Consider the following 27,703-nt stretch of genomic DNA (forward strand, 5'->3'; position numbering starts at 1 on the left):
TCGTAGTACAAGCGTAGCGCGTAGCCACCGCTAGCGCGGGAACTCGGCTGGCAAACTTGCGCTCTGATTGGTCGCGGTTTTTCGTTAATTTCTCGGTAACGAAGCCTCAGTTTACATTGCTGCTAAGGAAAAAGTTGTTCCAATTCACCCCCGAGTGCCCCATTTCCGGGTCCGAGGACATTTTTGGGTCACCCTGTATAAATAGACCTAACATGCAATTTACAGTAGATACAGCAGACCCAGGCCGGTACACATACGGTGTCGTGTTTAACTCGCATATCTCATCACGGAAAGCGCAGTGTATATAATACTGTTTTAATAATGTTTTTACTGGTGCAATGAATATTGGTAGAATGAATATTGGTGGTAATTTGATTGCTTCTTGTCTCGCGGATCACACATACTGGGTAAAAGATGCTAAACAAGCTAGACATTTGCTACTAAAATATGTCACGATTTATTACCTTTTTCACATGATACCTTAATACTTTATTACGCAGAATGTTTGGAACAATCGATTTATGTAATAAAAGTATTTTATTCCATAATATTTCAATATCATTAATAAAAATACCATAATTAACTTTGAAAACTTAGAAGATGCTCCACCTACGAAAAACTTGTTACTGCTAAGTAATAGCCCTCTTCATACTGAACAACTTCGGTGAATAAACTTTACTGATATCTCTAAAAATAACGGAGATAATTAATGTAACCGTAAAGTGCGCATATCCAGCCCACCATAGATGCAGCTGCGTCGCACGACTGAACGGCCGAGTGGTGGGGAAAGCGCTCGGGTTACTGGCGCCTGCTTCCTGCACGGTTCCTGGAATTCTCGCTACAGCCCCGACTAGTGCGGGAAACGAATGTCTATAGTAATTTTCTGTCCCATGCTTCGAAGGAGTCAAAAGCCCCCTTACTACTTTAGTGTCCATACCCGACGTTACCGATAAAGCATGAATTCTGAGTATTATTAGCACAAATGAAGTGTTATATATTCCATTCATATTGGGTGTATCTATATGATTTGACGGGAATAAAAATATCCGATGCTTCAGTTTAAGGTTAAGGGATAAATATGACAGTCATGAAACATGAAACGGAAAAGTATATATTTTTTCATTTAACTACGAGACAATTTATTCTAAATGCATCGTTAATGGACATTTCATTAATGTTACTTTTTACATGTTCTTGCTTTATTCGTTTTTATATTTTGCCTTACATTTGTATATTCGTAACAGATAAATTCAGAATAGATGTAATTTCATAAATAGTTTATCAAATCTACATGTGGGAGAATATACATATACACCGCTTTTATTAGCATTTACATATTTATAATTTATATGGGAGTATGAATAGTTTTACTGCCTATTGTAAGAATCTTAATACGCACGAATAATTACTTTCTGGCAATTGGTAAATTTTTACATATGAATTTACTTACACGTTATTTACTTACAAAAATTTTATTTATTGCGAGTAATTAAATAATGAACGTATGTTAATATTCAGCTACGTGTCTCTCAAATTAAGTGAAATACAGAAGTTTTATTTTCTTGAAAATTAGTGTCAAAGAATACAGCAACTGGTCAAATTAGTTTCGTAAATAAATTGAACCCCTGTATCGGCACATTGTTTTTTAGGCTATTAAATATCACACGGAGTCTTTTAGGAAGTAGTAAAATCTTTTACACAAATTCAATGAAATACTTTCAGGTACCCAGTTTAGGACTATGAAATTAGAATGTTCAGGAAGAGGCAAAGAAGTTTCATATTTGCAATTATTTTGTGATACTGTAATAGAAATCGGTATTCTGTGAGAAAAATCGTATTTAACGATATGAAATGAATAATAAATAACGGTCTTACGGATTTATACTGGAGAACTAAATCTCTAAAAGGAACATGTCGCTTAAACAAATTAGTTAAAAATGATATTTATTTGGAGAATATGAACATCATAAATAAACGAAAGCGGTAGAGCGAGCCGTGGTATCGGTGCTCTCAGTCGGTGTTGACGCGTGCCGAGGAATTTCGGGGGTCTATGGGGGGAGGTGTGCCTCGAGAGAGTACGGTAGAGCGGGCCGCGGTATCGGTGCTCTCCGTCGGTCCAACGCGCTAGTGACGTTGTGTCACACAGTTTATTGACCTAGCCGTGTACGCCGTGTACCATTTTTTTTTTTTATTTTTTACGCGGGGGAAATGCCTTATGCACACCCCGGAGTCCTGGGGTGGGACTCCGAGGTAGTGTGGGACTCGCACCCACTAAAACCCTCGCGGCAGCCTTCTCGGGCGGAACTCGGCGGTGGCGGGATCTCGTATGAACGCACCGCCACTGGCGCGCCTGTGCTCCCCTTATCGGGGAGCCCGTTCCGTGGGCGCGATCGAACGCCCCCCAGAGGTGACCGATACCCCGGTCATCCTCCTTCGCTACTCGGCCAGCGTCAGAGGACTGCACTCCGACGCCGGCACTACCGGGCCGCTTTGGATGCAGCCGGGGACTCCACCCCGACTGCATCAGCGGCCCCGGCGGACGCGCGCGCGAAGGCGGGAACCACAGGAGCCGAAGCTCCGGCTCCCGATGTCCACGCACGCGTTCGCCCATACACGCAGGCCTCGCCTGCCGGGGAGCGAGGAGACGCCTACGTGGGGGGACCCGCCCCCCCCCCCGGCGGCACCGACGGGGCCGGCTGTGCGGGCCCCACGACCCCGCCTCGCTCTCATCCTCTCTTGACGAAAGGGATCGCGCAGCTCGCGGTCCCGCTCGTCGTCCTCCTTCCGCGAGACCATAGTCTCGCAGAAGGAGGACATGGCCCTCCACGCCCTCTCACTCCCCACCATGGCCGCGACCACGGCGGGGAGCGTGAGGTCCCACCCGACTGCAAGTCCGAGTACCCGCCTCTCCGAGGAGAGGGCAGGGCACTCCTCCAGTGCGTGTTTCGCGGAGTCGAGATCCGCGCCGCACTGGTGGCAGCCGGGCGTCGCTTCCGCCCCTACCTTTCGCAGGTACTCTCCGAAGCACCCGTGCCCGGAGAGCACCTGCGTCAGGCGATAAGACAGCCGGCCGTGGCGGCGGTCCAGCCAGTCATCGAAGACCGGCAGGATCGCCCTCACAGCCCGCTGTCGGGCTGCGCCGCTCTCGACCAGCTGGCGCCACCACTCCTCCCGGGCGAGCCGACCAGCGGCTCGCCTCCACACTTCGACCGTCTCCGGCGGCGGGTCGTTCCCGTTCCGGCGGTGAGCCTGCCGACGTCGGTAGACGTCGGCATCGACCACCGCCTGGAACTCGAAGGGGACGACCCGCGCGAGGACGACCGCCGCCTCGTGCGACAGGGTGCGGTATCCGCGGGCGATCCTGACGGCCATGCGGCGCTGCAGGCTCCGCAAGAGCTGCCTGCCGCGCCGGCAGGTCGCCAGGTCGGGCGCCCATACGGGAGACCCGTAGAGCGCCATCGCCCGCACCACACCCATGTAGAGTCGGCGCACAGCCTCCTCCGGACCCCCGAAGTTCGGCAGTAGGCGACCCAGCAGGGTCGCCACCGCTTGCACCCGGGGGACGAGACGGTCGAAGTGCCCCTCCCACCTCCAGCAGCCGTCCAGGTCGAGGCCGAGATATTTCAATCGGTCCTCGACCCGGACAGCCGCGTCGCCCACTCGGATCCAGGCCTGGGGGGGTCGCCGAGACAGAGGTAGCCCGTGAAACAGGACCACCTCCGTCTTGGCCGGCGAGATCCCCAAGCCCAAGGCCTGGATCCTTTTGGCGACCGTGGCCACCGCCACCTCCACCATACGGCTGGCCCTGGTCACGTCCCTCCCAACACCGATGATGAGCGTGTCGTCCGCGTAGCAGACGACACGCACACCGGGTGGGAGGGGCCCGCACAACGCCGAGTTGTACCCCAGGTTCCACAAAAGTGGGCCCAACACGGACCCCTGGGGCACTCCTCGGCGGACCCTTCGTCGCACCAGAGTACCCCCTCGACGGGGGTACTCGACCTCTCTGTCCGCGAGGTAATCCCGGATCACGGCCCGCAGATACGGGGGCACTCCGTGTTCACGGAGCGCCCCGCGTATCGCGTCCCAGCGGAGGGTGTTAAAGGCGTTGGCCACGTCAAGGCTCACAGCCAACGCCACCCCCCCCCCGGGAGACCGCCAGCTCCGCGACGGCACGGACGCGCTCGATAGCATCGAGCGTCGACCGGCCCCCGCGGAAACCAAACTGGCAGTCGGCCAGTCCGGGACCACCCGCGGACAGCCCCCTCGAGAGGCGGGCAGCGAGCACGTGCTCGAAAAGCTTACCCGCCTCGTCGAGGAGGCATATCGGTCGGTACGCCGAAGGGTCGTCGGCGGGCTTGCCCTTCTTCGGGACCAGGGTCAGCCGTCCCCGCTTCCACGCGAGCGGGACCCGCCCAGACATCAGGCAGCCGTCCAGCAGCCGCCTGAGTCTGGGCCCGAAGACGCGCAGGGTACGCCGTGTACCATGGCCTTACCTGGCCGTACCATCCGTGTTTGGGTCGTTCATGGAGGAAGGTCGTTCAAACCGGCAAAAACAATTCAACTCGAACAAACGTAACAAAGAAACTAGCTGTTGCGTAATAACCTACGTACGCCCAAAACATAACGGCGGTAACTTCTTCACTTTCTCGTGAGCCGTCGCGGAGGGTGGGCGCGAGACTCATACTCGTCCTATCTTTTGTTACTAACCCATTGTGTGTTGCAGGCATTCGACAACCACCGTATAAAGGAACCTGTTATTTACTGTGCATATTATTAATCTATTTACTGTGCATATTGTTGTGTCCCCTCTCTTGTTACTAATCCCTTGTATGTTACAGATGTTCGAGACTTCGATATGTATTTTCTTATGTACTGTGATTCATTTACTGTTATTTATTTATTATGATTTCTATACTGTGATTTATTTACTGTGCATATTATTAATCTATTTACTGTGCGTATTGTTGTGTCCCCTCTCTTGTTACTAATCCCTTGAATGTTACAGATGTTCGAGACTTCGATATTTATCTTCTTATGTACTGTGATTCATTTACTGTTATTTATTTACTGTGATTTCTATACTGTGATTTGTTTACTGTGCATATTATTAATCTATTTACTGTGCATATTGTTGTGTCCCCTCTCTTGTTACTAATCCCTTGAATGTTACAGATGTTCGAGACTTCGATATTTATCTTCTTATTCGATATTAATCAGTTATTCCATCGAAAGAAGACATCGATCAATGTTTACATCCTCAAAGCGTCTACCACTGCGTTAAGTTACTGTAAGTTAAACTTAAATCGTAATTCGATATTCATTGTTATATTCATATCATCACATCGTAATGATAATTATTATTATTAATTTTAGTCTATCTATTAATAGACTTAAATTGTGACCATCCATTGTGCATACCAAGTTATTATTCATTCATTTTGCTCGTTGATTCTCTACACAGACTTGGGGTACGGGCAGTGGGTCTGTACCTAGGGTACGGGCAGTGGGTCTGTACCTAGGGTACGGGCAGTGGGTCTGTACACTAAGACTGTTTGCCGATCCCTCTCGTTTCTATTGAGAAGCCAGATATCGGACGTGTTTAGCCTGGTAAGTAGGATTTGGAGAAAGATTCGTGCGTGCAAGGGTACGGAGTAGATGGGAATCTGCGCAGTAAACAGAGAATCTCGCTTGCACTAACATGCTTGTGTACTCCTTTGGTTCGGGTCTGGTACGCAGGTGACCAGCCCAAAGCTCCATGGCAGTAAAAGATGGATCCGGGTTCGCGAGGTGTCGCCTGTCTTTCCCATTTTCTTAAACCAGGCTCTGGCGACAACACTTGCATTGCGATACTTGTTCATACTGTAGTTTAACGTGGTTCATCGTAGACTTAATAACTGCTTGGTATATAGAATATTAGGTGCGTAAACGAAATGATCGATGGAACTTTTTCCATTCCGTCTATCTCTTTCGTTTGAGTATTAGCGACTACGTTGCGTTTAGTTTAAGTTATTTTGTATTAATAGCATTAATTCGTATTAATTAGAATATTAAGATAATATTAGTTCTAACAAGAAGGACGAAGACAACCGACGAGGGAACTTAGTTTTTTATTGGTTTAGGCTCAAGAAAGAAGTCATCCGCCGAGGGATTTTAGTACCGATAGTATTACATAGTTAAGATTTAAGTTATTTATAAGGTTTATTGTGAAAGGTGGGAAGATGTAGAACTTGTGATTCCATCTACCTGCCTTGGGCCTCCACTCGCAGCAACCTCCTCGTGGTGAGGCCTGGGCAATCGGTATTATCATCGGTAAAGTACTGTAAACTGATGACAATATCGAGCTAATGGCTGCGAACTTCGAATCTATCTCATAAAACCACGTTCTATATTATATCGAACTAGGATTATTTTAGAAATCGATATAAGATTCAAAGTGTAAAAATGTCTAGTACTTTGAATGTTTTAGAAAAGTATTCGAGATAAAGATGTATGGAACTACTGAAAATTACTTTCGATTCCTTTTCCCTATTCTGTAATTCTTTGATTGGAATATGAATGTTGCTGGAAGTATGAACATTTTCACAGGACAATGATATAAATGGAACTTTAAAACTTTTTTAAGTGTTAGAGTGATATTTCGTTATATGTTCCATAATGTCAATAATATTGATTTCCCCGCAACATCCATAATTATTACAAATGTCAATATAACGAAATATCTTTTATGCGATGTTTGTGGTATAATCAAAATCTGTGTTTCGATTACGTTTTTGATACATATTACTTATATGTAATAATATAGAATAAAAATATACTATTACTTGGATATTTGAAAATATACATGCGTTCATTGTCACTGTTAAACTGTTTTAGTAACAATGGAATAATAAAATAATTTACTCAAATGTACATAATAATACATATAGATATTCATAAAAACAATATGAAACGCAATAACTTTTTTGTACGCTGAAAAAAACCATTAGGTCCGTCGGGACTGAAACCCAAGACTCCTTTCTAATACGCTTACTTTACAGTGAACGGACGGAAAAGAATCCGTTCACGATCATGGTCCCTTCGATGATTTTCCGACGTACCGAACACTCATGATCTGACAACATTGCGTACTTTAGACTCGACAACAATGTAGAAGTTAGACTAGTTGAGCTCGAATGGATAGAACGTAGTTAACAAATTTACCGTTTTCATAACGTAGAGGGCAGCAGAAAATCCCTGACTTTTTACACTATCGTTATTTCAGAAAATGAGACACGAAGTCCCATAAGATGATAGGTCTATCCTATACCTAGTCGGTGCTACTATCATCTTATGGGACTTCGTGTCTCATTTTCTGAAATACCGATAGTGTAAAAAGTCAGGGATTTTCTGCTGCCCTCTACGTTATGAGAACGGTGAATTTGGGACCTACGTTCTATCCATTCGAGCTCAACTAGTCTAATTTCTACATTGTTGTCGAGTCTAAAGTACGCAATGCTGTCAGATCATGAGTGTTCCGTACGTCGGAAAATCATCGAAGGGACCATGGTCACGAACGGATTCTCTTCCGTCCGTTCGCTGTAAAGTAGACGTCTTAGAAAGGAGTCTTGGGTTGTTGTCTCGACGGACCTATTAGTTTTTTTTAGCGTACAAACAAGTTATTGCATTTAATATTGGTTTTATGAATATGTATATGTATTATTATGTACATTTGAGTAAATTATTTTATTCTTCCATTGTTATTACAACAGTTTAACAGTGACAACGAACGCATGTATACTTTTATTCTATATTATTACATATAAGTGAATAATATGTATCAAAAACGTAATCGAAACAGAGATTTTTATTACACCATAAACATCGCATAAAAGATATTTCGTTATATTGACATTTGTAATAATTATGGATGGTGCGGGGAAATCAATATTATTAACATCATGGAACATTTTTTTGTCTGCAGCCAATTTTGAAACGAAGTACGTGATCATTTTGTGATACACAGTGTGGCTCATTGTAACACGTGATTTGGAAATGTCTTTATTACCGGAAAATAGGACGGTATTTAATTCTTAGAAACTATTTCAACGTAAGGGGACTTTGACTTAGGTGCAATTATACGCGCGTCGAATACATTATTGTCCGATTATTTCAAAAGGGGTTGTTAGGAATTTCCCAGATTTTGAAAGAAGCATTTTAGCCGCCCAAAGAAATTAATATACTGTGAATGAAGAAAGTCCATATTGAGGACGGGACACTTGTGACATTATTTACGGGACAAAAAGAAACGACTATGTGTTGTATGTACATGCATATTATCCATGCTCACCGACATCAAATCAATAAAATGCATATGCGTGGACCAGCGTAACAAAAAAATCTAATTTTGAAAATGCTTTTCAAATTAATATCTTCCAAGTTTTCATTTTACTGTACGTAACATATTAATGTAACGGATTTTTCTTCCAATGTTTTCATATGTATGTACTGCAATAGTTAGAAAGAAGGTAACATCTAATTATAAGAATAATTTGTGTATATATAAGAGAATATGTATTTGTGTAACATAAAATTTAAATATTAAAGAGGAATAAAAACATCTCCCATTTTTTTAAAATGTTTCTTAAATCAATATCTTCGAAGTTTCTATTTTACTAACATATTACAAAATGAAATTATACAATGATTAAAAATAAAAAGTAAAACCGTCGGATCGGGATACGAACGGGGTTTCGGACGGGGTCTTCATCATGAGCGCGTAAGAGAAATCATACAGCTCTCGGCGTTTAGGACGTAAACTTTAGGTTGCTTGGGATTTGGGATTTTTGACCTGGCTTGGGCCACTCGCCCGTCGCATCGTAAACGTGTGGCGTAAGGCTTTTGAAAAGGCACACGAAGCAGAGCGCACACGGACACAGGTAGAAAATGCTTGGCGGGGAGCGCAGAGTAGGACGTAGTGGGGGTAGAGCTCACGGACAGGCTAGATGTGCTTGTGTAGAATACCTACGGGAGGCATGGAGAGGGTATGCGCTCGCGTGAAAATCCCACGATTCTGGCATCAGTACTATCCAATATCCATCACTATCCATACACAATCCATACACTATTCATACGTGTCGTTAAGGTTCCTTCAAAACAAAGTAAATTGTGTTCACATTTAAAATAATAGACTCTAACTTCTTTTATATTTATGTAAACCAGAATAAGAAATGTTTCGTTCAAAGGTATGTCATGTTTCTGCTCATTCTATTAGTGTAAAAGAGGTTAGGACTAATCAAAGTTGTTTTTTTCTATTTAGATACCAACTTTTTTACGAAATACAATAACCAACAATTTACATCAAGATGGATATATCAATTTACTACCATGTTTAAAATTTGCAGCGCGATATTCAGAGGTAAAGTCAAATAATATTGTATAATTGTTTAAACGATATTAGATATTTGTATAGGTACCACAATTACTTCCCTCAATTCATACTTTGTACATTTCTCAAGTAGTTTAAATAAACATATATAAAATTAAACTTATGATTAATTACATATGTAGTAACAGTAGTATTTACTCGATTATACATGTTCATTTGAAATAGAATTGAAAGTACAGTCTTTAAAAAAAAAGAACAAATTTTGCAGTTGCATTTAAGTTTGTTACACTTAATTAAGCTACATTTAAATTCTATTAATTTATATATTTTTGCAAAATATTTAATTTAATTTTTTTATATAAATAGAAGACATTAATATTACTTACATTGATAATTCTTAGTCTATTACTGTAATTTATAGTTTTCTCAGATAAATGTAATTATTAGGCCATAATGCAGGTTTTTAAAGCTTTCTTACATAAATGTTAACCTAATATCCATATAGTTCTATACCTTACAATAATCAATTAGATATGCATTTAAATAGAGTTAGAGTCTTAATATATTAAGTATAATAAGGAGAGTAAATTATACACATCTTTTTTAATTAATATTTCCCTATACATAGAATTAATTTAAACTATAAGTAACTTAAAGTACTTAACAAGTATAGATTTTAGTAAAGAAAAAAATTCGTTCGAACTGAGTGAAGATTATTTTTGTCATGAAAGTATTATGTATCTGGTGTAATAAAAGTTGTTAATCAATATGCAGTTTTTATTTAAATTCGTACATATCGTACCTCCGCAATGAAAGTGTCACAAGTTCAAGTCTAATACTTCAAGCGACATGGTGCTAGTGTTGATTTGTTTCATGTATGAAGTACCATGTGAATGAATCGATTTTTTTTCACTCTTTCATAAAATTACACATTTTCGACTTATGACACTCTTTTTGCAGGTGTGCAATATATATGTTTCTGATATATAGGGTGTCTCAGCTAACTTGATCACCTCAAATAATGACTTAACGGTACACTTACGAAAATTTTGAAGCATGGAACTCAAATGGCATCAAGAAGCACATCTTATAAGGTGCGTGCTTTTTTTGTTGGTGGAGGCATTTTAGAGATTTCAAGGTCACTTTGATTTTTTTAACGGAATGACCTATATTTTGTAACAGATCGATATAGTATCAAATTCTGAGTAAAAATGTGTCCTTCATACGTCCTAAACCTCACAGTTAACGAGATATTTAAAATAATTTTTCATACGTACTTACTATCTGTTAGCTAAGGTGCTCGAACTGATGCGCCTCAACTTTCATACAGTGCTTATTTTGTGAATATCTCGTTAACTATTAGGTTTAGGGCATATGAAGGTCAACATATTTTTACTCAGAATTTGATACTCTATCGATCTATGGTGCAAAAAATAAGTCATTCCGTTAAAAGAAATCAAAGCGACTTTGAAATCTCTAAAATGCCTCCACCCATAAAAAAAGCATGTACCTTATAAGATGTGCTTTTTGATGCCATTTGAATTCCATACCTCAAAATTTTTGTAAAATGTACCGTTAAGTCATTACTTGAGGTGATCAAGTTAGCTAAGACACCCTGTATGTATTAACCATTGATTAAATTGTTAATTAAAGTGTATTCATGCTTATAAATGCTTCATTTTGGTAAAAGTCATATAAGAACTCTCTTAAATTATATAAGGTTCTTGTATATTATAAATCTATAAAATCTGCACTTCAGTGATTACATTTACACATTTATTCATACTAGTATTCAGGAAACATGGAATTAAAAGAAATACTTCTTAATGTTTACAATTGTTTCCTAATACAAATCACATTTTTTAATTATTATATTGCAGTCTGCTTCTGATAAATTATACAAGAAATTAGAAATTGAAGTCAGAGGAAATGACCCTGCTGTTTTAAAAAGTTACGGAGAATTTGCTGTTATGGCAGCTAAAAATCTAGGTATTATTATTGGTAAAAAGTAAGTTATAGTGTAAAAATGTATGCTTAAACAATTATCTATTAAAGATTAAATCATATAATTCAAATCAACAGTGTTACAGGAGGAAAACCAATTCACGAGAGGTTATCATTACTGAAATCTGTTCATGTTCATAAAAAACATTTTGTACAATATGAAAGGCGAACCTATTATAGGTATGTTGATTTCTTTAAATTAACGGGTTCAACAGCAGATACCTTCTTAGAATATATACAGAGGAATCTACCAGAAGGAGTGGCAATGAAAGTTACAAAGGTACAACTTGAATTACTTATTTTGTAGTATTTTTTTAGTGTATAAAAAAGACTGAACATAATTTATGTTTGACAGCTTGAATTGCAACCTTTACCTGAATCAGTTGTACAAGCATCTCATTCAGCGTAATGAAATGAAGCAGTTTATGTCATTATTGTTATTGTACTAAATATTTAAATAAATTACATACAATTGTAAAATCTACATTTTATTTCTTTCCAGTTCATGCTTTTAATACTACATATATACAGGCTGTCTCAAAAATGTCTCTCTTCCCGGAAATGCGGGGTTCCTGAGATGATTTGAAACAACTTTGTCCTTAGTGAAAATGTTATCCGAGGCGTTGTTAACGAGATATTAACGAAAAACCCCAACCAATCAGAGCGCGAGTTTGCCAGCGGAGTTCCCGCGCTAGCGTGGCTACGCGCTACGCTTGTACTATGGAGCTCCAAACAAGCAAGTCGGCATGCATGCCAGAAAACTACATATAATAGCAAATAAAACAGACGAAACAAATAAAAGCATACTTTTTATCATCTTTCGTTTGTTACTTAGCAGGAAAATTATGTGTAACGTAAAAAGACGAATGTACAGTTAGTTTTTTAAACAGAATGTAAATTAATAATTATTTGAAGAGAGGCTCAGTAATTTGTAAATTCTTTTTTCAAATAACGTATTACCGAAAAGGTATTGTAACAGAAAATGAACGAGAAGTGATCGTAGTTCGTTATTGAGATAAAAATCCGTAGTTTAATAACGGGCAACAATGTTATTGATAATGAATAAGTTATTTTAAAAAGCCCGAATAAACATTTAGGTACAGAAACTTGCAGTAGTATGACCAGAAATAAGTCATATCTTGCGTTAAGTTAACAAAATAATAATTAGCAATAAATTGATTAAAACTCACCCTTTCGGAAATTCATCTGCAGTTTGCAAACCTGTATCACTAGGTCATTGAACCGATCCTGGTCATCGACGACCGAAACGGTTTATGGCAGGGTATCGCACAGTTCGTAGGTGATCGCAAGTACACCTCACCAGCCGAAATTAAGGGTTGTAACGTCAAAGTAAGGTATATTTGTGTAAATTATAAATTATTATTGACACATTGATATTGTTTTTAACCTCATTGAAATAATCTAGAGTGGTAGCGGTACGATAATCGACCGTAATAGCGGAACGCCTGCTTCTTTTACCATCTAGGGATGTTTTCACTCCTTCAACGTAGATGAGAACAGCTAAAAAGAAATACGTATCAAATATTTTTATGAAAACTACAGTCTCACAGAATTGTATAAAAATCGGAAATTATTAATTCGGGATGTTCCCTTGTGACTCCACGTCTGCTACGAGGCCGAAGCCATTAGGCCGTAAATAACCCACACGTCCGCTCCAGCCTCTGCTAAGGTGCTCGGACAGGGCCAAGCAGCGAGCCAAAGGGCCAAAGAGCGAGCTGCTCCTCGAGGAAAACGTGTTTTCTGCTTTCCATTCCGAAGCAATGGGTATCGTTTCAATAAATTAACGGAACCCGCGCGTCGATGAAATTGCACGACGATTCGTTCGTTGTACTTCTGCAAAGCACGTGTTTTCCTAGAGGGGCAAGAAAATCCTACCCTTATTTCTTTTTACCTAAATCTTGTTGCCACGGTGGGAGTGAACTCACAATGTAACGATGGGAAACTACTTGGGGGTAGAGGAAGCCCTTTCGGAAAAATCCTGTCAGTCGGTTAGCAATCGGGCGACAGAGATGTTCAGTTCACGGTTCTGGTGGTACGTACAGAATAACGGATATGCGGGTGCTGCTGTACAAGTGTTTGGCTACGTGAAATATTTGATAAATTGAAAACAATCGGCCCTTTCCGGGGCCACGAATTTTCTTAACATAGGAACAACACGTTGGATTAAAAATATATTAAGTGATTGTGTCGGGTGATCAGTGTTAGTGGTCGTGCGATCGATTGCCCCGACGTTCAAACTCCCTTAGCTAAATCTAATAGGTAGGGATGGGACGATCCTAATGATTCTCCGCCCCCCGCGTGAGTACTTCTCCTGCCTCCATGTAGCCCGCGCCTAAAAAAGTTGGTCGGGTTGGAAAACCGGGGGTAACAGTATCCTCAGGTAATGCCCACCGCAGTCCTATTGCAGGGCTGTGTGATATCTACCGACTTTACGTCACAGATGGGCCTTGGGGGGGAGTAGCGAAACTCCCTCCTCCCGGGAGAAACGAGCCAAACTAAACTAAACTAAACTAGGGTAGATCCTAAGTTCAACCATAAACCGTTTCGGCAGTCGATACGGCTAGTGACACAGGTTTGCAAACTGCAGGTGAATTTCCGAAAGGGTGAGTTCTAATGAATTTATTGCTGATTATTATGTTTTTAATTTAACGCAACCTATGGCTTATTTCCGGCAATAATTCTGCAAGTTTCTGTACCTAAATTTTTTTTCGAGCTTTTTGAAGAACCTTATTCATTATCAGTAACATTGTTGCCCGTTATGAAACTACGAATTTTTATACCAATACCGAATTACGATCACTTCTCGTTCATTCTCTGTTACATTACCTTTTCGTTCACACGTTATTTGAAAAGGAAATTTGCAAATTCGTAAAAAGGAATTTACAAAAAAGTAAATGTGCATTCGTCTTTTTACGTTACACATAATTTGCCTACATTTACGTTTCTTTCATTAATCTCTTCAAATAACAAACGGCAGATGATTAAAAGTATGATTTTATTTGTTACGTCTTTTTTATTTGCTATTATACGCAGTTTTCTACGATGCATGCTGACTTACTTGTTTGCAGCTTCGTAGTACAAGCGTAGCGCGTAGCCACCGCTAGCGCGGGAACTCTGCTGGCAAATTCGCGCTCTGATTGGTCGTGGTTTTTCGTTAATATCTCGGTAACGAAGCCTCAGATTACATTGTTGCTAAAGAAAAAGTTGTTCCAATTCACCCCCCCCCCCTCGAGTGTCCCATTTCCGGATCGGAGGACATTTTTGGGACACCCTGTATACAAATGCGTGGGCGGCACCGTCGAGAACGATGACGAGGGGGAACAAAATGCGAATCGCGAGCCACCAGTTTACGCGATACAGGTTACTGCGTTATCGACGCTGCTCGTCGCAACACGTATTTTAAACGACTGCTTCAGTCCTAATCCAGGCCTGTTTAAGACGCCTTGAAGGCGCCTTGATTTGTCACATTAGGCAGTCAGAAGCTGTGCCTAAGCTGTTTGTAAGTTATTCACGACGCCTGAAACCGACTGGAACGGCTGAAACAGGCGTCTGTAAGCCGTCGTGAAGCCGTCTGGGTGCTATCTTATTCTTCTTGTTTGCTTCATGTGAATCTTCATTTCATTAAATTTGTTTTTCAAATAGGATTTTATAATTAATTTTACCGTTGATTTATCATTAATTTTTCCTTCAAATAAATTTCAATTTTATTTTGTAATTTTTTTTAAATAATTAAAATAATGCACACTGTAGATGCATGTTTGCATGGAATATCAATATAATGGTAAAAATGAAAAAATACTATTTATTATCGATAAAATTATACAGTTTTATAGATAATTAAGCAGTGGATACAGCCTTATCGACTTGCATAGTTCATACAGAATTAGACACACAACTGTATGTGAAATAGTGCACAAAGTCTGAAAGGCAATTTGGATAAATTTAAAAACGGAATGCATTCCTGAATTTACAGAAGGAAAGTGGCTTGAAATTTCCTCGCACTTCGAGCAACGTGCAAATTTTCCAAATTGCATTGGGGCTATAGGTGGAAAACACATACGAATTTTAAAGCCAAAAATGAATGGTTCCCTTTATTATAATTATAAGCACTTTTATTCTGTAGTTTTATTAGCCGTAGTCGATTGTGATTATAAGTTCTTGTTTATAAATGTAGGGTCATTTGGTAAAGATTTCGATAGTACAATATTTCGAAATTCATCTTTTAATAGGCTCCTAGAAAATAATTTACTTAATATACCACGAGCAAGCCTTTACCGGGCAGTACAAATCATGTAGAGTAGAGTGGAGCAAAAGTTAGCAGTGTGCGTGTTTCGGTTATGACAGTTGACAGTAGCGATTGCCAGTTGACAAAAGAACGAGGTAGAGTTGTCAGCGTGGAATTGCGTAGGTGTGTGTCGTTTCGTTATCGTACAATGCGGTAAGTACTGAAGTCACTAGTTTCGATGTAATATTCTTATTTCTACGAATCAATTTTATCCGTATAAAGTGATCAGCAAATATTTTAATTAACATGTCGTCTGAAAGAGCTGAAATTCTTTGCAAGAGTACTAGTAGTAGTTTTCAGTTCTACTCACAGATGGCAAGATTGAGTAAACAATGCAAAGGTAGCTATGGGGGCAAGAGTTCGAATGCGAAGTTTTGCCTCAAAACAATTTGACGAGTGTTATATATTCATTAAACTTATTTTACTTCTAGTTTTTGCTACATTAGTATTGAAAACTGATTTTAGAAATTATAAGAGGAAATCGACCGGAAACCAAAAACAGGACGCAGGATTTTCGAAAAGAAGAATCGCTGCAAGACTTGGAATAACCGAAGCAGGTTTGAGAAAACGTCTGAAATAGGTGTGAGGACTTAAATATGAGAAATTATTAGTCACTACAAATAAGGGCAAAAGTTATACATACATATCTACTTTGTTCATTGTTGTAGGGCGTTGGAGTTACCAAGCTTGGGCGATTCGTTCCAGTATTTAATGAAGAACAAGCTAAAGATTTGGTCTCTCGTATTAAATCATTAGACGAATATTTTTATGGGCTGACCTTCAAAGATCTCTTGCGGAATCTAACAAGATACAGCATCCATTTAAAGCAGACACTAAACTTCCGGGTAATTACTGTTGACTACATTAAAACAATTAATGGTAAACTATTAGCTGTTTTGTTATATTGACATAATTGTTGTACGTAGGAAAATAAAATTTTTTTTTGAATATTTCTCGTTGCGTTCTTTTACCTCGTAATATGCAAACTTTTTGGTGTTATATCCTGTAATTTCATTTCCTCTTTTCATTGCACATTTTCTGGCCTTGCGAAATGACGGTAAGAAATGTCGACGCTAATCAACGACGATCACAAAATCCATCGCACGGTAAAGTGCTGCATCGACATTTCTCGCAGTGCGTTGCACCTGGAGACTGACGAAATCTTGACCCGATTTTCATAGGGTCATCAGGGCAATATAAGCACCACGAGACGCAACACAACGCTCTCATATTTCGGCAGTCGCGCTAGACGGTGCTTCGTCTACCTTTTTATTAAGCGCAATCGGCAAGCCGAGTGACAGCGGTCAATCAGCTGTTCAATATCGGGTTTCGCGACGCTTCCTATTTTTGTGCGATGCGACTTTGCGATTACGCGCGGCGTAACAGGCGAGTTCGATAAGACACCGGACCACGAAGTATGACGTCCAAAACGATGACAACGTATCCCGCAGTGCCCGACCCCTGCATCACGGCTCCCAGCGCCAGCAACTATTTCACTCCTTCAAGGACCCGAAATCCCGACTGAACCAGCCGCAAGCGTTAATCATTCATCATCATTGGTATGTTAAGATTTATTTGTATCTTTTATTTATCCCCTTGTTAGAATATATCTTTGTTGTTATCAAAACGAGAGTGATTTCCTATCCCTCCCGTTCTATATCCCAAATTACGTACTGCATCGGTAAGTCAAGACAGGGCGTGCTTTAGCACCTTAAGAGAGCCAGGACCCGTAATTATAAATAAAGTAACGACCGCAACGCGAGATGTAACATTGGAAATATTTTTTTTTATATGTTGTGACACTCAGATTTTGCAATTATTACCGATTTTGGAGAAAACAAGTTTTACAAAAGATTATTACCTCTGCAATTATTAAAGATATGATCTTGATCTTTATTTCATTTTAATTGTAAAGGATCATTCTTTGTAATCAATATATAATGGTGTGGATAAAACTATTCCAAATAATAGGAGTATGTGAATATTATGAGATCACGTTGAATGTCTTATCCTCTGTGACTCTTTGCCAGCCTTCTCACTCACAAACATCACCCGAAGGTCCTTTCGGGAACTTTCGCCTGTGCGTTCGGCACGGCCTACCATGCCGTTACAGATTACACAAGGAGGCTTCGGCAGACCCAGCTTCCCTAATGTGAGAGAACCTCGCGAGGCCAAGTCTCGAGGTAAATGTAAGGTTTAAAATATTCCCAATATGTCAACGTCTTGCTCTGGCTGTCTAGATACGTTTTCCGAGAACATCTGGAATAGATACGCTAGGCTCAAGTATTCAATATACAAATGGTGGGTAACAGAGGAAGGACGATGGAGAAGTCAGCCTCGTCGACGGGGCAACGATCAACGTGGCTCTTGCATTTTTGTAGCAGTGGTATTAGTTTTTGAGACGTTGAAGGAGACACATCGAGTCGTGTATTATTGAGTTTTCGTGATGCGCCTATTGTATCAATTCAATCCAAATTGTGAACAAATATAGATTGTGAAAGCATATTAGCGTACATAAACCTTACCGTGTATGGGCTGCTTAAGCTTCTCAAGGGTGAAATTCAAATTGAAGTATGCGATTGTAATTAGAAAAGGAGGCAGTCGAATTTCGCTTTTACTCCGTCTGCAAAGTATATTAAATTGAATAATAGAAAATCAATAGCTGAAGGAAATGTATTAACAGATCAGAAATTATTTCATAATCTAATAATTATTTTATTGTCTCCTGGTATCTAAGGACATATTGTAATTAACAAATGTAACAAAAACGATCGTTTTGTAAAGGAGACCATTCCAGTATTGACCTTCGATCAATAAAGACGTGTTTTTTTGCAATCAAAGTTGTCTTCCTTAAAGAAGTCCAGAATTTCCTCACGAGCCGAGTTCTTCAGGACTCCACGGGCGAGGATACGCGCTTGATTATGAGTCAAAAAGAAATTTCCGGAAAAGGTTACAACACATCTGTTCTAGCTGGGAACAGACCACACTCGAATGTAATCAATCTCGAAAGTCGTCATTTTACCAGTTTCTTCTTTCCATGTTGGTAACCAGTCATTCTTTGCGTTCCAAAACTGTAACATTGCCTGAAATACGTTAATTTGATTATTGCTGGACCATTAATACGTTCTTGGCTGAATTTATTAATTCATGGTCGGTTACCTATCATTAAAATTGTTCATTGTTTAGACGCAAAATAATACAATGAGATCAATTTTTATATTTCATACGCGCATAATTAATTATTATAATTCTTCAAAAATTGTCATTTTTTGTCTCATATAAATGAAAGTATAAATTCACGCATATAAAACAACAAACCCAAAATAGCACATGACACTTCGAAGACACCCATTTTACGGCTATCTTAGGTCTAAGGCGTCTTTAAGCCGTCTTCAAGACGTCATTAGACGTGATGTGCTACCTGGATGTTCATTAACAAATTATAACAGAAATTGTTTTCAATAATTAATTGTTGCTTTTTTACAGTTAATCAAATGAAATATTCTTTTTTTTGTGATTGAAGAGATTTTGTATAAACTTGTGCTCTATTTTTTCATACATATATATAGATATTACACAATTTGGGTCATATTTACTTATGATTTATCAGAATCGATAATGAACTAATATGAACTATTAACACTTTCTACATGAGTAAATATTATCCAAATTATGTCGTATTTAGTATCATTTTAGTCAGAAAAATCTCACCAATATACTAGTGAAAGTTTCATTAACAACGAATCAAAAATAAAAAAGTTTCATCGTTGCATTAGCATTGTCTCGCGCGCCGAGCAACAATGTATGGGCTCAATAGACTCGACAGACGAAGCGGGGGAATGTACGACGATGAGTCGAAACGTTCAATCGTCAGTGACTGCCCAGAGAGCTGTCGACGAATAAAATGCAGCTGGGTCACCTCCATTCTTACGTCTTTTTATTATTGGCCGAAACGATACACACACACACACAAGGAATGTGTGGTCGGCTATAATGTAACTGTTTTTTACTGGCTTGTCCTTCTCTACGTCCGGAATACTACAAAAGCGAGTGCCGAGGCTCGAGTTTCGGGAAAAAAACGTATTCACGGGGGTCAGAAGCGTTTCGCGTGGTCCACGATTATAGTCCCTGCGCGGACCCAAGTTCGGGACAATAATCGAAAGAGCTCTGTAAGTTGCAAATCTTTGACATTTCAACTAATCATATTATGTCCTTTATTCGAAGTAAGTTTCGTTCGTACGTGGTAACAATAAGTGAAGTATGTTACATTATGCTACAGTCCACAACTTACCTCACTTCTAGTGAATAAAGCAACATATTACTAATTGGTATTATACACCCATTAATGCATTTTAATAGCATATAAAAATTGTATCTAAGAATTTCAACGACATTTCCAATGATCATTCTTCATTATATTATAAATATAAGCAATATATTTTGATGAGTCGTATTACAATTTATAAAATTAGAATTCACTAAAACACAAAATAAGTAAAATATTTTTTATGTTTATTTGAATTTCGCGGGTATGACCCTACTTCAGCAACGTTGCCAAGTCCTCAACACAGTTCCAATTACCATACAACTACCGACACATCCAAGACTTTATTATCAAATATCTTCCTGGAATGTTCAACATGGTACAAGGTTTAATTCAGTATCAAAAAGCTCGGGATGTATACTTTCAGTACCTAATTTTTTATTAACAGTTCCAATTTCTGTGAAAAGAAAAAATACTTCCGGCAAGAAAAACTGAATTTTTGACAAGCTTTTTCTTATTTATTTTATCGGCGATCTAGCCTCAAATGTGTTGGGTGTGTGCATTTTGTTCTACTAAACAATCTGTATGAATTTTATTTAATTATCTAGTCTTTCGAATTTAGCACGAACCACCTTAAGTATACGCATACCCAAACGAAATTCCAATGCAATTCCGTTTGAAAACGAAACCAGGTATGAAAAAATTATTTTATGTTTCCGTCTTATTTTTTCACTTATTGTTAGAGTTACCTTTCTGTTACACCAACAACGGGACGTCCTATACAACAACATTAAAATTTAATCTTACCTTAGCACCAACATTTCGCCAAGGCTTTTTACTTCCTGAACTTATTGTTCCATCCGGAAAAACGCGTATACCTCCGACCCCAATGCCAATAGAGATGTAAAACTGGTTAAAATAGAAAATACTATAAGAAGTACTATAGATTCATTTCTAAAAAGTATAGAATGTTCATTTTAATATATACTCAAATACATGTATGCAAAAGTAGTGGCCGTTTGAAGTAAGTTCCACGTACTTCAATAAAATCTAAAAACAATATCAAGAGGCCTCGTACCTGCCTCAGTAGAGTTATTTATAAAATAAAAGAGTTTTATAAAATACATTTTTTTTAAATAAAACATTTTTTTTATGGTCATGTGTTAGTCAAGTAAAATAATTCTACGAAAAGAGGCAATATAAATTATTAAGAAACACTAATATTCGGCGCCAACTATTTTTCGGTCTTGATGCCTTCTACTCTGTGGTCTTACAGTGTCCGCAACAGTATTCCATGTTTTTTGTATATGGAATACCTGGAATATATTGTGTGTCATTTTTACAATTTGTTTCTAGAGAATACCATTTTAAGTATTTCGTATGTAATTCCATTGATTAAAAAAATAAGCATCATTGCAAGTACGAACAAAAAAGGTTTATTGTTGCACACATTAGTATGTAAGTATTTTTTCATTCTCGAATCTCTTTCGATCATGCCATTCTTTTCCTACGTTCGGCGAAAATAGAAATCTCGCGAAATCACAATTATATTGGGGGACATGAGGCAACAGCATAACAAAACTGTCGATAAGTTCCGGCAACAGTGCCCTTGCGTAGCAAATACACGAACCCAACTTGATGGTAACGGGGAACAAAATTTATTTCTGGTACTGTCGTTGGATGTCGTATCATCAAGCCGTCCCAGTTATCGATTATGTGTTTCCGCTAGCGGCCGATTGTTTACTTCAGCACGTCGATCGATTCGGAGTTGGCCCCAAAGGATTCTGCCCTTAAGTGTGATTTTTAAGTTCACCCGCTGTTTGCCGGCTGTATGGTATATTTATAGAATATACAGCAGGTAAGCGATCGCCCGATGCTGACGCACACATTGCCATGAACGTGTACGTATAGACGAAATGTAATGAACTAGTCGGAGCACTTTTTCGTGAATATCTTGAAAACTAAAAGAGACCGCCTATTATATGTATAGGAAAAAGTTGTGCAGAATGATGGCCTTGATAACATATTTCAAATCGGTGCTGAGCACCATGTTCTCAATAATTACCAAGTATAAAGCACCGTATGGAGCCCCAGCTAGATACGACACCTAACGCGTGAGCTACCTTAATCGTTTGAGTCCCAAGCAGCGCGATCGCACTGTTCAGATTTTATGTCGAGAACACCCAGCACATTTCGAGCATTGTGGACAACTGACGGTGCGTCATCGACTGTCAAAGTCGTGCGCTCAGATTTCCTGACGCAAGTAAATCACACAGCTCCTTCTTTTAATGTAAATAATACATTTTACAATAGATAGAATACCATAATAATAGTGCAATAATACATTACAAAATAAGACATTTTGTATTTCATTGTTATCTTCTCAATAATTTTTATCGAACAAAACTTGAAATATTTATAACTTTACAGTACGCATATGTAATAATACAGATGTATTTCATAAAATAAGGAATTACAAATTAAAAATATTTTTGTGTTATGAACAAACAATTTATCGACATAAAATAAAAGAAGCGCTATCACGCCGCTTGGGTCTTCTCGTACTTATTTAGAGAAGCGCGGTTGCACTGTTCGGGATTCTTCGACAGTGTTTTTTCAATATCCCCTGGGACTCAAACGGTTAATAGCCCTGGCCCACAAGAAACTTAGTCCGTGCTTGACTTCGATAAAATAAACCAAAACCACAATATGAAATTAAATGTGACGGCCATTACTTCTGCGTACACCTAACAGTAAGTAATTGTGTTGTAACTTTTTTTAATGTTAATTAGGAAATATTTCCAGTTAATTGAGAACTATAAAATTGTATATAGTATTAGTATATGTAATATGTATAGTAAAAATTATTATATATATACTTCTTCATCGAATGGTGCCAATTTGTTAAAATTATTGTTATGTAACCATCCATCTGTTTCAGGATCCAGTTCACCAACTTCTTCACCATCGACAGAAAATCGAAATCCGTTTGTGTTCCATGTTGTTGTGTAAATATGAAAGCCTTGTGTCCATTTTGGACCAGATTCTCGTATTTTAGAAACCATATAGTCGTTAACATGCGTATCTGTACCAATTCGGAACCCAAAATCCAATTTTCTTGAATCGAAGATGGTTCTGTTGGTAACATCAATTAAATTACCATTTCCCCGGGCCAGACCGAGAACAATGCATCCGCTTGAATATCCAGTGCCATAAGTATCATATTTTGGTTTCAGATACATTTCTGTTACAATTTAAATAATGTATAATGTCGTCCATAATACGCACCTTAAATCTTATTATCAAAATAAAATCTTTGTGAATAAATAATAACAATTCATCGATTTGTTTAGATATGGTATGTATGTACTTGACATGAATTAAATCGTAAGAAAACAATACTATATATCATGTGAATCATATGATACTTACCTGGATATAACCAGTCGCCCTCAGGAAATTTTGCTTTTATCTCAATTTTACCATATCTAAAATTAAAGCTATGTTTTGTGGTTAATTTAATTGCTAGAACTGGAGGCAAAATGTTGTATGCTGTAGCTTTCCGCATACATTCTTCTGATATTTTGCTGGTACAACTATAATAAAAGAAGATATTTACAACTATTAATTAAAATAATATCTCTAAATGTTTACAAGAAAATATATAAAAACTGCAAAACAATATTAATGATCTAAGTTGAACTTGTTTGCATTTGCTCAGTACTGTTGCATACCAACGTTAATCTTATTCATATAATATTAGTGTTTTGACCAGCTCGTGAGTGGTGGAGTGAGTTTGGGCCACCAAAAAATGAAGAGTGCTGTCAGAATGTTCGTGCAAAGACACAGTTTATTCGCCTGTAGGCTCATGTCAGGAAGTATTTTCACAGTCAAGATTATGGCACAAAACGATAACGAATATAGCTGATGGACAAATAACAATACTGTCTGGGTACGTGTTATCGCTCGTGGAAAGTCTCCATATTCCAATATTCGTCATCCAATATTCTCCTGACTTTGATTTGCGCTCAGGTCGCGACGATTGACAGTACGTGTAACCGTTGGCCCGCCAACGGTTCGCACGAGTTTTTGAAGAGAGTGAGCCGCCGAATCGCAGAAACAATTGGTATTAGTCATGCCGTTACTTTCCGATAACTGTTTCGAACCTAGCGAATCAATCTTCAAACAGTGAACATCCCAGATTATTTCCTCTATGATCTCAACCTTTCGAACTTCGCCGTAAATGTCTCATCCCTTACTAATTATTAGACACAAGATATCCTCAACTCTCCAAATTACGAAACCTATATGTATCATGTATCTCTATGTAAAAGCAGCATTATTTCTCCAAACACACGCCGTATAACTGTCTAGAACCGACTTTGTATTATATCTATTGTACGTGTAAATGTATTTCACTTTAAATTCCGTGCTTGTACTGAGTTCTTATTAAAAATAATAAAATAATCAGTCAACGGAATACAACATAAGTTTTGGCAACGAGGATGGGGTGTCCAGCACTTAACACACAATGCAGATAAGGGAAATTACCCACTCTACCTTGTGGGCTGAGTGGCAACGTTCAAGTTGCTGAGAATGTGGACATCGAAGAGATGAAATACAAGGAAGCAACGTACCTGAGGAAAATTCCGTAACCTGGTTGGAAAATACTGGACCCAGCGACGCCAGCACCGATTGCAAAGGATAACTTCCACAATAAGTACTCCTTACATATAATTAATAATTAATAGATAATTCTTTTCCTTCTGTTCTCATAAATTTGTTTAATTCCTACGTAACCATGCCTAATAACGTAAATCACGCACCACAAATTACGTATGAACTGTCATTTTTTATTAATCTAATCCCCGTAACATTTGACGGTGATCCATATAAAATTAGTAATGAAGAGTATTATGCTGTGTTTAAATAATCTACACAGTAATTCGGATATTTATTTATTTATGGTTTGTGCGGTCAAGATTCATGTAAGAACTGCTCTTGACGTTGTCAGAGATACAAGTGAAGTCTCCCGACGTTTCTTCTTTTCGGGAAGCTCGCCAAACCCGGAAGTTATCCTAATTGGTTAATGTAGCGTACAGGCATTAACCAATCAGGCGCTTCCTAACATTCCCAATCACGCCACCTATTTCTTGCGCCCTTAGCGCGCTGCCTCAGGAACAAGGGTGTGACTTGGCGGGAGTGAGACCCATGACGGAGGTTTGGCAACGCAGCGGAATTTCCTCGAGGTCCCCAAGGCGCGTGACGTGGCCGATCGCTGGTCATCTGGCCCCGTTTCGCAACCCTTCGGAAACTCGAGGTTTATGACACCCGCTTAGCTATTGAGGCTCTTAACGAGTTTCTAAAGGCAAAAATGTGCATTGTATAAAACTGCAAATGAAAGCGGAAAGAAAACGGCTTTCTCAAAAATAGCTCTACTGGCGCGGGTATCATAAAACTCGCCAACCATTGGCACGCCAAATATTCTTTCTTTGTACGTGCCGTTGGCCGCTACAGTAACATTGTAAAATAAGTTGACGGAGTTGTTTCGAGCCAGGTTCGCGAGCAGCGCGAGAGGTTGGCGGAGTAGGTTTTCCAAGGAATATGGTTCATCAGTTTGTTATTGAGGTGCGCGAACGAATCTGATGCGAAATCAGGGAGCCGCAGGAAGGTGAAACTCGTAAACGAACCCGATGCGAAATTAGAGAGTTACTAGGGTGAGATTGTGCAGACGAACTCTGCACACTAACCAAGGGGGTAGTAGTAAATCCCCCGACCGGGGCGGTTGATGACGTGAGTACCTGACCTCTGTCGCGGAAGGTGGTCACACTCTGGAAGCCACATGTTTAACGTGGGTGAACCGATCGCAACCGCTGACTGGAGCCAATGTAGGGGTTGAACTTGGGTAAGCGGACGTGGGGACACGAGGGCTGGAAGGGTCTCGTCCGGGCACGTCGCCTGGGCGAGAACTCCGATGGAGCTGATGTTCCACCAACACCAGGGCGAGCTTGCTCGTCTGGTGAGAGGAATTTCGGCGAAGTTGGGGGCCCGACCGGCTCAAAGTCCACTCACCGCACCTCCACGTGGGGTCCCTGGGCCTCCGCCTCAGTAGTTGGATATCGCTCCGGCGAATACTAATTTGCTGGACGCGGAGGGCGAACGCGGTGAGCTGGCATTTGGACGGCAAACGGCGACGAACTGGGCAAGTCGGGAGATGGGCTGGTCCACCCGCAAGGACTTGGGATCATGACAATGACAACGAACGGATCAAACGTTTACGGTGCAGGGGGCGTCGGATCCACCAGTACCGGCGCGGAGGGTGGTGGCCAACCGGCCCCCCCCCGCGTCGTTATCCATCGACCGGGAGAGCAGTGTGGTAGACCGCCAGGCCATAGTGTTCAGCACTGCTACTGGTGCAGAGGCGTCAGGGGCGGGCACATCGTTTGCTCCTGAGCCTGGAGGGAGGAGGGACATCCCCGTCGCTGCGCCGGGACCGTCTGGGTCGGGCGGCGTCCCGCGGGTGCTGCTGCTGAGGATTCGGCTGCAGCGTCACGCGGGCGGCAGGAGCCGATGACCCAGAACGGCCAGCGTCGACGTTTGCTTGTCGCTCAGCGACGACAACGACTCGGACGCGTCGTCGACGGTCTCGGCGGCGTCGATTCGCTCTGACGCTGTCGGGCCTGGCGCGGCGACGGGGCGCAAGCGGGGGCGCCCCCCGACGGCGGGGGAGTACGTCGGCCTGGCGGAGGCCAAGAAGCGGCTCCTGGAGCTCACGCTCCAGGAGCGCCAGCTACAGGAGGAGGCAGCGGTCGAGGACCCGACGGTGCACCGGCGTCCGGTGAGTCGGTCGTGTAAGCCGCTGTCTTCGGAGGACGGACTGGCGACAGAGATGCGGCACGCCCCGAGGGCGGACCTGGGGGCGGTCATCTTCGAGAGGGTGGCCGTCGTCCAGAGGGTTGCGGAGTCGAGCCGCAACCTTAAAGGCACGTTCGTCCGCTCGCTGCGGGAGGCCGCGCTATATATTAAGTACGCGGCCGCCGAGCAGGCGAGGCGGGCGACGTGCTCCGGGAGGGAGGCCGAGCTCGAGCGCGAGCTCAGGGAGCTCCGCGCTCGACTCGCGGCCGCGGAGGCGCTGTCGCGCGTGCGCCACGACGGGGCGGCGGCTGACGCGACCGGGGCTGACCCCCCGGACGCGGTCGTTGTTATGCCGCCGCCCCCGCCTCCGGGGCCGGCCCCGCTGCCTGGCCCGAGCCGTCCTCGGCGGTCCGCCTCCGCCCGCGCCTCCGCCGGCGCCGTTGGCGTCGGCGGCGGAGAAGGGAGGATCCGGCCGGGGGGAGGCCATGGTTGCGGACTAGCTTTCCCCCCTATGGTCCGGATCCTCCAGGCCAACCTTAACCACGCGGCACGGCCGCAGGACTTGTTTGTCCATAGCCTGGCCGAGTTGGGGGTTGGCCTTTTCGTCGCCGCCGAGCCGTACCGCGTCCTTGACCGCCCCGATTGGGCGGGGGACGTGCTGGGCTCCGTGACGGTGGTCGGCGACGGGGCCGCGCCCCTGAGCGTTTTGTCGCGCGGGTGCGGCTTCGTCGCGGCGCTGTATGGGCGCCTCGCGGTGGTCGGGGTGTATGCCCCTCCGAGCATGCCCCTCGCGGCATTTGAGATGCTGTTGGACGGGATCCGGGACTTTGTGTACCGTGATCCGACTCGTCCAACATTGGTCCTGGGGGACTTCAATGCGAAGTCTACCCTCTGGGGAGGCCCCAGG

General features: G+C 41.4%; 2 protein-coding genes across 2 annotated transcripts in view; one reads left to right on the forward strand and one right to left on the reverse strand.

Annotated features, from left to right (window-relative positions):
* Window positions 1-9,074: 9,074 nt before the first annotated feature.
* LOC107193033 (28S ribosomal protein S10, mitochondrial) lies at window positions 9,075-11,845 on the forward strand. The gene is made up of 5 exons (XM_015582408.1): window positions 9,075-9,224; window positions 9,299-9,397; window positions 11,248-11,375; window positions 11,450-11,651; window positions 11,727-11,845. Exons 1-5 carry the CDS (start codon window positions 9,210-9,212, stop codon window positions 11,778-11,780), a joined length of 498 nt encoding a protein of 165 aa, XP_015437894.1. The 5' UTR covers window positions 9,075-9,209; the 3' UTR covers window positions 11,781-11,845.
* Window positions 11,846-18,407: 6,562 nt separating this feature from the next.
* The window catches only part of LOC107193030 (beta-1,3-glucan-binding protein-like), a 17,909-nt gene continuing 8,613 nt past the window's right edge, over window positions 18,408-27,703 (reverse strand). Inside the window, exons 3-6 of the mRNA XM_015582404.1 lie at window positions 23,374-23,537; window positions 22,821-23,185; window positions 20,749-20,850; window positions 18,408-18,760 (exon numbers count right to left, since the gene is read on the reverse strand). Coding sequence (XP_015437890.1) covers window positions 18,644-18,760; window positions 20,749-20,850; window positions 22,821-23,185; window positions 23,374-23,537 — 748 coding nt within the window. The 3' untranslated portion in view covers window positions 18,408-18,643. The remainder of the gene's footprint in view (window positions 18,761-20,748; window positions 20,851-22,820; window positions 23,186-23,373; window positions 23,538-27,703) is intronic.

The sequence above is a fragment of the Dufourea novaeangliae genome, unplaced genomic scaffold, assembly GCF_001272555.1.
Source record: "Dufourea novaeangliae isolate 0120121106 unplaced genomic scaffold, ASM127255v1 scaffold459, whole genome shotgun sequence".
Lineage (NCBI taxonomy): Eukaryota > Metazoa > Arthropoda > Insecta > Hymenoptera > Halictidae > Dufourea > Dufourea novaeangliae.

What these genes read in the sequence shown, in the direction of transcription:
- LOC107193033 (XM_015582408.1), top strand. An exon ending in TTGCAGCGCGATATTCAGAG is followed by an intron (nt 9,398 to 11,247) that starts GTAAAGTCAAAT and finishes ATTATATTGCAG; the next exon opens with TCTGCTTCTGATAAATTATA. An exon ending in GGTATTATTATTGGTAAAAA is followed by an intron (nt 11,376 to 11,449) that starts GTAAGTTATAGT and finishes TCAAATCAACAG; the next exon opens with TGTTACAGGAGGAAAACCAA.